Source organism: Seriola lalandi, unplaced genomic scaffold (assembly GCF_002814215.2).
Source record: "Seriola lalandi dorsalis isolate HSWRI2012SDOR001 ecotype SW California unplaced genomic scaffold, Sedor1 jcf7180002054591, whole genome shotgun sequence".
In the NCBI taxonomy this organism is placed as follows: Eukaryota; Metazoa; Chordata; class Actinopteri; order Carangiformes; family Carangidae; genus Seriola; species Seriola lalandi.
In genome coordinates this window covers 758,514-769,859 of record NW_019525144.1, presented here as the reverse complement: position 1 = coordinate 769,859, position 11,346 = coordinate 758,514, and the positions used below count along the sequence as shown (strand labels likewise).

At 40.5% G+C, this 11,346-nt stretch overlaps 1 protein-coding gene across 5 annotated transcripts in view; it reads right to left on the bottom strand.

Annotated features, from left to right (window-relative positions):
* Nucleotides 1-717: 717 nt before the first annotated feature.
* rbfox2 (RNA binding fox-1 homolog 2) overlaps nucleotides 718-11,346 on the bottom strand; it is a 31,563-nt gene continuing 20,934 nt past the window's right edge. For 2 of the 5 annotated variants that reach the window (XM_023419177.2, XM_023419182.2), the window contains 9 exons: nucleotides 10,069-10,236; nucleotides 9,473-9,526; nucleotides 9,234-9,326; nucleotides 5,158-5,245; nucleotides 4,774-4,830; nucleotides 4,508-4,655; nucleotides 3,840-3,885; nucleotides 1,070-1,158; nucleotides 718-826 (listed from right to left, as the gene is read on the bottom strand). In XM_023419177.2, the coding sequence (XP_023274945.1) occupies nucleotides 733-826; nucleotides 1,070-1,158; nucleotides 3,840-3,885; nucleotides 4,508-4,655; nucleotides 4,774-4,830; nucleotides 5,158-5,245; nucleotides 9,234-9,326; nucleotides 9,473-9,526; nucleotides 10,069-10,236 (837 nt within the window). In that variant the 3' untranslated portion in view covers nucleotides 718-732. Of the gene's footprint in view, nucleotides 827-1,069; nucleotides 1,159-3,363; nucleotides 3,401-3,839; nucleotides 3,886-4,507; nucleotides 4,656-4,773; nucleotides 4,831-5,157; nucleotides 5,246-9,233; nucleotides 9,327-9,472; nucleotides 9,527-10,068; nucleotides 10,237-11,346 lie in introns of those variants that run through there. The other 3 variants (XM_023419179.2, XM_023419180.2, XM_023419181.2) reach the window with 3 other exon arrangements.

The following is an 11,346-nucleotide window of genomic DNA, read 5'->3' as shown; positions in this document are numbered from 1 at the left end:
AGTCACTTTCACACAAACCCTCCTGGTCATAGCCACATCGAGCTGCTAATGGCCCTGGGACAAAAATCAACCCAGAGTTCCTCCCACTAATTGTGCAATGTTGTTTTTTTCCTATGTGGGGACACTACGGTGTGATAATTTAGCAGAGATTAATTTAGTTTTACACATAGATTTTGACACAAGGACACTCTTTGAGACCCACCTTCAGGCCCCGGTCGTGTCAGGTGATATTTTGTTTTTATAGTGCATATTCCCAAACCAAATTTCAGTAAAGTTATAACAAATCATTTGACTTGCAAAAAAGCCAGGTGCTGTGAAGAGCCGTCCCAGTGCTCTGTTTGTAATCCAGCCTTGGTCTTTGTGGTGTAAACACAAAAAGCACTGAATTCATAATAATTTGTGGCAAAAATATTTTCCAACAAATTGTACTATTTACTCCTTTTTGAGGATACACATTACAGTAGCCAGCTGTTTTTTTATTATTATTTTATTTTTATGATTTTTTAATTATGTTTATTAATATATAGATTTATTTTAATTAAACTGAAATTAAGCCCAGTTTTTAAAGAGTTGTACCAGTGGTCAGTCGGAACTAATGGGCTTGTGGCTCAGCGCCACAGACGCGGTAGGGAAGTACTGAGGTGGCCAAACGCATTGTCAAGTTTGGCATTTTTACTGAATTTGTTGACAATAAGAAAAATATAGAATAAAGCCAGACTTGTGCTTTAAATATTAGAAAACATATGGACTTACCATGGCTCCAACACCATAGGCAGCTGGGGCGAGTGCAGCATGGTAGGGGTCTGCCGTGTAAACTCGTCCGTAGCTGTCAGAAAACAGTCAATGTATCAAGCATTATTTATCACGTGTAATTTAAAAGGAAAAATAAGTGATGCATTTCTGTCCAAAGTACAAAATAACTAATGTGCTAGAACCCCAGGAAGGATTAAGGTCATCTTAAAAACTCCCTTCCTGGCCAATGCTTTGTTAAAGGCACCGAATCGCCTCTCGGGGTGCAGGTGTTGGCCTGTCAGATCAGGCTCTAAGATGCACTGAACAGCCCACTCACCTGTCACTGTAAGCTGCTGCTGCAGCCGCTGCTGCTGCGGGGGTCGCTACCGCAGCCGGCTGGGCGTAACGATACGCTGCATAGCCACCCTGTGAGGGACCGATGAAGAGGAGAGAGGTGGAGGACAGATAGAGGGGAGAGGGCGTCATGTGCAACAGAGGAGAGAGAGAGAGATACAATGAAAAGAGAGGTGGGAAGGGACAGAAAGAAGAGTAAATTCTTGTTAAAAAGTTTGCTGTATTTCCTCTGCAGACTAACAGACTAGTAGTGAATCTAAAGGGTTACATTGTGAGAAAGACTGCTGAGAAGAGAGCGGAAGATTAACAAGCAGACAGTCAGCAAAACTGGCTAATCTGGTGCAGTACAGCATTCACAAGGATGTAGCTCAGGCTCTGTGTGCGTCTCCCCCTCCATGGCTAACTGGGGGGGAAAAAATCTTTAATAGTGGTTTATGTATTTTACTGTTTTTATTGTCATTCATGTTCATTATATTTCCCACTGTGTGTTGGACATGGAGGGAGAGAGATTTCATACCCATAACTGTGCCCCACCCCCACTTCCCCTACCAAAAACACACAGTTAAAGAAAGGGGAAGGGGCGGCAGGATGATTGTGTCATTATTTATGTTTGGATGGACAGCTGATGAACAGACACAAAAAAACTACAGGTGTAAGAAGACAGTCAGCCAGTCGGATTAAAAAAGAGAACACACACGCACACACACAAACGCACGCACACACACACACACACGCTCACACGGCCAGCGACCAATCACTGACAGACACAGCATGCTTTCCCAAAGTCAGAACGCACAGTGTATTAGGCCAAACATCCCTATAAAAAATGCAAAAAAACCCGAAAAAACAAACAAACAAACAAACAAAACAAACACACACCGCTGCATTCTACCCTAGAGAATCAGTCACGACCATGTCCCCGCATTCAGGACCACACAGTTGCTGCTATGGGAAGAAGGCTGGACTGGGGATGTTGGGGGGGGGGCGGAAAGGGCGGGAGAGGAAAGGAGGAAGAGGAGGAACGTTGTGACTGAGATGAGAAGAAGATGATGTGATGACAAAGACAGAGGTGGAGATATGATGTGACAGAGCGCATAGGATAGAAGGAGAAGTTATAGATCAAAGCAAGAGGCGCCGTAAAGACTACAGAGAAGATTTCAGCTGGTGACTGAAGACGGACAGATGACAGAATGAACAGAGTGAGAAAGGGTGAAAAAAAAGAGGGGGGGGTCTAGAGGAAGAGAAGAAAAGGGTGGGAGGAAATAGGGAGGATTGGGGGGGAGGAGTCAGCCTTGTAAGTATGTCTGCATGCCGACACTGATTCAGTTAGCATGCCACAGGTGAAACAGATAGGGAGATTCCTGGAAGGGGTCTGAATGAACTGCTGATAGAACAAATTTTCTCGTCCTACATCCCTCTGACTACTGGAAAGCCTCAGGTTTCAGTGTCATTATTCGTGTCTTATTTCTTTCATGTCCTGTTTGTGTTTCAAGCATGACAAAATGCAGCCTGCTAATACATTATCGTTGTTACTCGTGTGCATGATATGAAATGTTTGTGTACAATGTGCAAGCTTAAGCATCTTAAAGGGGAACTGATGAAAAAGTATAACAGTGTAACAAAATGACAACATGTCCTGGCATGACAATTTGCATTGTCTATTTGTTTTTTGTTTTTTTGTTGTGTTTTTTTTTTTTTTAACTCAATTATCCCAGTTTTGAATGCTTGTTTTTACATGTTTTGGAATAGAAGTCTGTAATGAATTTGTCAAATAATATAATAAAATGTGAATTTCTTTTAAATGCCTCAAAAACATAATGAAATGACATTAACATATGGACGATGCCAGAATAAGACAAAATGCCTTTGTTTTCACACTGAGGAGAAAATGTGCATAGCTAGCTGAATGTATTGTCATGGCATAGACTTTAACACTTGAAAACCACCAGTGCAAAAATTTGGTTGAAGAAAGTGACCCACTGTTCAAGTACTGACCTTCCCTGCATCTCATTTAGCCTAAAATGCAGATAATCCATTTCTCCTCAACAGATTTTGTGAGTGAAAATTTTTATACTGTACGATCTTTATGAATTCAGATTTAAACTTATTTCTTTTCTCCCCCTTCCGCAACTCCACCCATGTCAGAATCCAGTGAGTTAGTAGAAGAAGACAGAGAAGGCATTTCAGTCTCAGATGGTCAATAATGTCTAGCAGCACGCAGTCATTGGAGACGAGGAGGATGCACACTGGCTCTCACACAGAGTGTGTAAACCCTACCTGGGGCAATCTGCCACTAATGTCCTGAAACACTAGTCTACAGAGAGAACAGAAACAGCTATTGTCAACCTGGTCACACACACACACACACACACACAAACACTCACACACTCACACAGACAGACGTTCATAATCACATTGGAACAAACTAACTCACAAATGCACTGAGACAAACCCTAGAGGAGTCTACTCATGAATGAACACATGATTAAAATGTGTGTGCCAGACTGTTCATGTTTCTATATATATGTATGTATTGGATGGATGGAGCACACTGTGTGAAATTGAACATAATTTGACAGCTTAAAATTGGGTGTAGAGAATATAAAATGTCTCTCTTTGATGAACCAAAAACACCCAAAAGTACACGTCTCTATGGGTTTGGTCTGTGCCATTTCACACTTGAAAACCCACAGGCAAGAGGAGGGAAACGTAGGTGAGCAGTGAGGCAGTAGAGGAGAGAGAGGTATACTTACATAGAGATCGGCTGCACCGTAAAAACCATCCTGATAGGCCATCACACTGAGAGAGACGAGAAAGGAAAGAAAGAAGGAAAAGGAGAGAGTACAGAGGAGCGGTGGTGGAATGTCGAAACAAACAAACAAACAAACAAACAAACAAAAGAAAAATGGTGTGATGCGCCACCATGTGGGCATTGCAGAAAACAACAAACAAGAGTGACGGGTGAGGGAGAGAGAGGTGAGAAAATGGTGCCAAACAGATTGTGAAAGAGAGAAGAGAAAGAAGGGTGAGATTATTACACACCGTGCAACATGCAAGACAAAATACCACCTCTTTGCATAGAAATGCACTGACTTCAGAGTGATACTACTGATACTTCAGCTGCTGAGACAAAGGTCCATTGAAGGAAACACTATTCAATTTGATTTTAATGCACTAAAGGGTCATATCATTGCCACTTTTGAGGTACAAGGAAATGGTATTTCAGCTCAGCAAGCAATCAATGTCATTATCTCAATAAAAAAACATATTCAAACACACAACATGCACAATTATCAAGTACTAATTTTAACTACGTGAAGACATGCATTTAAAAAGAACACTACAGTACGTCGACTCTTCATTATCAATAGCACTTTGCTAGTGTAGTTATCGGTTTATATTGATGTTAATGTGTGTTTACCCCGGGTATGTAGGGATGGCAGGTTGTGGCACAGCTGCCCTGACTGCACTGTAGACGGGCCGTGCACGACCCCGGAGATGAGCGCCCCGAAACGTTGCAGCGGTAGAAGCAGCTGCTGCTGCTGCTGCTGGGTATGGAAACCCTGGTACTGAGTGAGAGAGGGAGAGAAAATTAATGAAGATAGAAAGATCAGCTTTTACTATCCCCCCCGTACGTCTGGTCTCCATTCGTCTTTTTATGTATAACGATAATAAGTGTTGTCCTACCTGTATAGAGCTCAGGACTGTACATTGCGCCAACCATGGGACTCAATTTCCATCCAGCTGGAGTCAAAAGAAAGACAATTCATTGTTAACATACTGTATATTAACTGGTTTTAAGTTAAATCCTTATGATTATGATATCATGTTACTGATATACAAAAGTCTACTATTCAAATAATGATTACAAGCAAATCGTGATGAAAAATCAACTAAATCAACAACTGACATGACGCATAAAAGAATTCATAGCATCAACATAAAATGGAGCATTTCTGCGTAAATTGGCCATACTGTGATATTTAAATTTGGAAATATAACCGATATTGTGATATCGATTTCAGCCATATTGCTACCTGAACACAGCTAGAACTGTACAAAAGGCACTACCATATGGAAGAGCAGCGAGGCCCTCTCCGTTAGAGTACGGTGTAGTCATCTTCTTGTTCGTCATCACTCTGGCTGTGGCATTATTGACCTGGACATCAGAAAAAGTGGTCAGAGGCTAATTTAACCCACTGTATCACATGCAGTATTGAGGAATGATCAAAAAATGATGCACAGTGCAATTACATTCAAGTTTGTGTTGTATGCTGTCTGAAGCTGAACCTATTCCCTAACACATAATGGATATATGATTGGAGTTTTCACATTAATCTTGTACTTGAAGTGTGAGGTGTCATTACACTTTAAATAGTTTTTTACTTATGACAGAGGTTAATTCTGTTGATGAGCAGCGATGGTATTTGATGCATGCGCTTCTTTTGAAAGAGAAAGACATTGAAAACAAGGATCCTGGTGAGTAGTCAGGCAGTTTTGCACACAAACAATGCAACCATTGGCACACAGAACAAAGAAAACAACAAAATATTTCAGAACAAAGGCATTCAAAAAGAAATCCAAGACCATTATATTGCTACCTTTAAAAAAAAGGAGGGAAAAAGAAGGTGAATTAAGCGGCAGATTCATCAGTTGAACACAATGCAAAAAACATCAATCGAAGAATTCATACAAAATTACACGCAGCCAATCAAGAGCGCATCACATCACCAGAGGTGAGCAAAACTAGCCAATCAGCAAGCATCAGATGCAGCAAGAGACCAATCAAAAAAGGCTGGCAGCCCTCCCAATCAAATACACATCATACAGAAAGAGGAGGAAGGGGAGGGAGAGAGAAGGACAGAGAAGAGACAGAAATATAGAGGGATGCAGGAGGAGGAGCCAGTCCACATGAAAAGACACAGAAAAAACATGTACATGATGTGGAGAAGAGAGAGACAGAGAGAGTGAATAATCCATCCAAATGTGCAATTCCTCTAATGAACAAACAGAAACAACAAGATGCCGTACACACATACAAAATACATCTGACCGTTTGCCTACATTGGATCTAACTGTACATGAGCAACGATGGAGAAATGATAAATGGAGCAAGAACGAATACAGAGAGAGAACAGTCTAGATAAAAGACAGAGAGGATGGGGGATGCAGATATCATTCCTCAAAAACAAAAAAACAAAAAAACAAAACAAAAATCAAATCAAACCATGGTTGTGAAACACTGCCAGGCATTCCAGATCAGTGTCCCACACCAGAAAAACCTCGAAGCACACAATCACCAACACACACCATCCAGAACCAAACTGATCAAAAAGTAAAAGAAGGACACCTCTTTACAGAGATCATAAAGAAAAGCTGCTGTTACTTAATGGCTCAGTTTGCTTTGCTGGGGTCTAACAGGTTACTTTGATGGCAGCTTTTTATTCCTTCTTAAAAGTCTCAAATGCTAAAGGTGCTAAAGGTGTTCATATTACATATAAAGAGCAGATTTGCTCCAAAGTGGTTGCATCCTATACGGGGCACACACTATTCATCCAAATATATTTCTTTACTTTAAATGTTAAATCTTAACAGCGGTACATCTACAACTGTCTGCTGTCTACCAAGTAATACAGAAAGTACTAACGTACACCATGAGATACAGACAACTATTATCCTCTCTCTCCAGTAAAGCTAACATAGCACTCATGCTTCAGCATGCTGTCCCACTAAGGTGCAAAAATGCAGCTACTGGCTGACACATGACACAGAGAGATGACATAGTACTATATGGCGTCATACAGATGACGAGAAAGAGAGTAAACCATGCAGGATACAGCTCTGGAATTAAATGCTGAATGCAGTTAGAGAGGTGATTGGAATGAATGCATAAGAAGTGGTAGTCATAGTTGTTGCACTTGCAGATAGATGCAGTACATTCAGTTATACAAGTGGCCTTTATAATGCCATGCGGTCAATGGCTAATCTCGTAATCGTTTCATTCACCACCTCCCCAATCAATCACAGGATTAGCCAATCAGGTTCTGTCAATCAATCAATCAAGCTCCCTTCAGTAAAGGAGTCTTTCATTTGGGTGTTGGGTGCATTTTATTTCATTTGGACGGATGGGGTGGGGGGAGGGGTCATTCAAAGATGATGCCATGTGTACACAACTTACCGTTGCCAGGGAAACGGCGTGAGGACACGCGAGCAGTTACCGTGGAGACTGACAACAACAACAACATACAAAAATCATCAGGGAAATAGAGAAAATATATGTAAGAAAGAAATGATGAACCAAAAAACAAAAAAAAAAACAAAAAAAAAACAAAAAAACAAAACAAACAAAAACGAGGTAATGAAAAGCAACCCCCACCCTGTGGTAGAGAGGAAGTGATGTAACAGGTCACGTGTCAACAGTCACCTACAAGCATCAGCCATATGACAACAATCTAACCTCTACTGTTTAAAACCCGCTAAAAACACAGATCATAAAAGTTTAGAAAGGAGGAAACAAATGGAAACAGAAAATGTCAGAAATTCATATCTAAGTTGGGAGGGAAACTACCCGTTATTATTGCCCAGATTATATTCAAATAACTGACAAAATAATCGCTCAAAAAAAAAAAAATTTAAAAAAGAAAAGAAAAAAAGATCAAACTTAATCCCGTTCTCCAATGTTTATGCTACCTGACTACATCACAGGACAGGGAAATGGACAGAGATATGGAGGGAAGGATGGACAGCAGAAATGCAGGTGCATATGGGGACACACAAACTGGGAGAGACAGACAGACAGACTGGCCTGGTGAAAAAGAGCGGAGAGAGATGGAGGAGAACCAATATGTATATATATATATATATATATATTAAAAGAAAAAAAGAAAAAAAAAGGAAAGGAGAGGGAACGACAGCTATCTATTGCATTCTCTTCACTTGTTCATTCTCTCTCCACCCTCCACATTTCTAATTCTGCACACCCACACACAGAGACGGAGAAGAGTGCAGGACATTCAAGACCATGCAGAACAGCTTTAGTAGCAAGTACAAAAAAAAAAAAATTAAAGCGTGATTTAACATCAAGAGCCAGAGCGAATGGCAAAAGCATGGTGTATTTGATCTCTGAGGCCATTTGCAACTGAAATCCGAGCTCATGCTGACAAATTAAAAAAGATGTCACAACAAAATGCACTTCCATGAGATCTGGTGTTCTTTTTCAGGAGTGGTGGATGCAAGTGTGTGTGTAAACAATACTGTTTTTTTTTCTTTTTTTTTTTTAAACCATCCATCTCGCACGTCTGAAAACAGCTTTTTGAAGCATAAGAAATGACACCACACTTCTCACGGCAGTCTCATACCCAAAAACTGCCCATTGAAAATGCCCCCATCATGCATCAGTCCTCTTAACACATCACACATCAAACATAAAAAAAAACCCCAGCAACCCAGAGGCAACTGTGTAATATTAAGTGAAAGAGTGAAAAACGCCTACGATGACTTCTGACCTCATGATCCATCCATGCAACATACAGTAGCCTCTTACAGACACCAGCAAGCACTTTATTTTATTTATTTTTTTATTTTTTTAAGAGGAAAATAACTGAGAGGCCACTAACAGCCCTTCCGGTCATAAACGCAACCATAAACCAAAGATGGCCACTCGTCATGATCATGGAAGAAGTGATGATGGTGATGGAGAAGGTGCAGGAAAACAAAAACGAATAAGATCCTACATGCTGTGACAGAAGCGGATATCGTCAGCAAACGTGTCATAGCGACGTCTCACCGGCCATGCCTGTTGTGTAGCCACTCCACCCAGCATGCTTTTTTGCAAACCACACAGCGTTTAAGATCAAGGTGCAATGGACAGCCCATGACATCAACAACAAGAACAAACAACAGCATAAACATCGACAGGAAATGCCGTCAAAAAGAGACGTCTGTGTGCGCGGCACCACTGCACCATGCTATAGTGAAGCCAGAGGGGTTAGAATTGAACACATACAGCCATCCGGAAAAAACCTTCTCTGGGGCAGAAACGACCAGAACAAACTCATTCTCATTGTCGGACATGGAAGGGAAAACAGAGGAGAAAATGGTCACTGTTTCCAAAAAAAAAGGGGGTGGGGGTGGGGGGGGTGAGTTACCTCGATTTTACGTCCTTCCACCAGTGTACCGTGAAGCTTCTCTCTGGCCCTCTCTGCATCTGCACTCGACTCGAATGTTACAAAACCGAAGCCCTGCGAGCAGAAGAGACACAAAGACAGAAGAAAAAAGAAAAGGAGGGGGAGAATGAGAGAACGTTGGAGATAGTGGTTAAGCTTTTTATTAACATCATTTATGGTTGACAAACTTTAAAAATTAGGTGTTGTTCCGGTGCACTCACCTTGGATCCCCTCTCATTAAAAATTATCTCGACATCGAGGATTTTGCCAAATTGCTGAAACAGAAAAGAAGAAGAGGAGGACAATGAAGACGCAAACATGTAAGTCATGTACTGTATCTTGCCACAGGGTGTCAGCACTGTTCAACCATGATGAGGTGGCACTGAGCCAGCTCTAGTAGTCCTTTTTTTTTTCTCCGACATATCTTCCTTGCCTCTGCTCTTTTCTATGCACCACATTTTACCAACATTTGTTGTACAAAACAGACGAGCAGTGTTACACCTGACTTTAAATAACCTGTCGAAGTTGATATTCCAAGTAATAGTTTTGGATATTCTGTCAAATGTGACAAAACATGATTTCTTTTAGCTGAAACAAACATGACAGAATCTTATATCTATTTTAAAAATGTCTCTCAAGGATCACAGGAAATAAAGAGTAAAAGGTAATTTGAGGTGAGGAGTGTTGACGTCACTGGATGGCTCCTTAGAGTCAGTATTTTTACTAACTGCATGTTTTGACTCCAAAGCTCCTTTTCTCAGCTATTGTTATATGATGACGCATTGTGGAAAAAGGGAGAATATTCTGGTCTACATACCCCAAACATCTGCCGTAGGTCGGGGTCTCGGAAACGGAAGGGGATGTTGGACACGTGGAGGCGTTTGGGGGTCCCCTTGGCGTCTGAGTCATCCCCGACACTCCCCCCACCACCTCCTCCTCCCGAGCCAACCCCTGACTGTCCGTCAATCTGGGAGGACCCATCGGACTGCAGGGACAGAAGCACATGACAGAGACACAGTGAAGATCATGAGGGGAAAAACAAAGAAGAATGTCTTAATAGGGCTGTGAGATATGACGATGAAAAAAAAAATCTGTAATTTTCTCTGATTTTTACTCTTTATGCTGTGGTAGCTATGGGGATGCTTTACACAACGGTTTTCATAATCAGCCATCATACTGCCGTTATTTTTTTTCCCGAACTGATTAATCTTTTTTCATACAACATAATGGAATTGCCTGTTTTTCTTTTACATTTATATCGACAGGCTTATCAATTAATCAGTCCATTAAGCTTTTTTAATCTATAAACTGCAATAATGAAGCATTTATTGGATTAATTCATCAGATGAAGAACAGAATATCAATAACACCTAATAGGTTATTTATGAAGAAATATTCCAAACAATGAGCATCTCCAATATGAGGATTTGTTATTTTTTTTCAGTTTTATCCCATTTAAAATTTAATATTCTACGGTTTTATCCTGTTGGTTGGACAAAACAAAAAACAGAAAAGTGTTTCTGAATGGATTTTCAGGAAATTTTAAAATACCATGATATACAGTATATTGATATTGTGAAACACAGTGAGGATTCATCCATATCCTCCATCCTATGACTTACTCATGAACTATGACTTGCTTTTTGGCGGAGAGTGAGTTGGCAACAACTCTCACTCATATCTGTCTGTTCAAGTGTAAAATCAACAAGGTGTGTTTTACACACAGTGTCTTGTCTGGGCTCAGTGACTTCCTGGTCTCATGTTATAAAAATGTCAAACTTGAGGTGGATTGAGTATCTGTCAGACATCACCAGCCACAATAAATGCAGATAATAAAATGTGACCATTGCTACTGTAAAATTCAGTGGATTTAGTCTTAAATTACAGTTTAAAATTTTCACAAGCCTAAAAAGATGTTCGTATAGGACCTTGTAAAGTCACTTTATTATGCTATCAACTGATCCTGGTCCCGTGTTATAATTTTAGTAGTCGTAATAGTATTAATTTCACAATTCTGTCCATTTGTATTGTAAAAAACCTGTGAGCAATCAACCATCGATGTGGACAGTATAAGTGTAGAAAGATTGAGAAAATT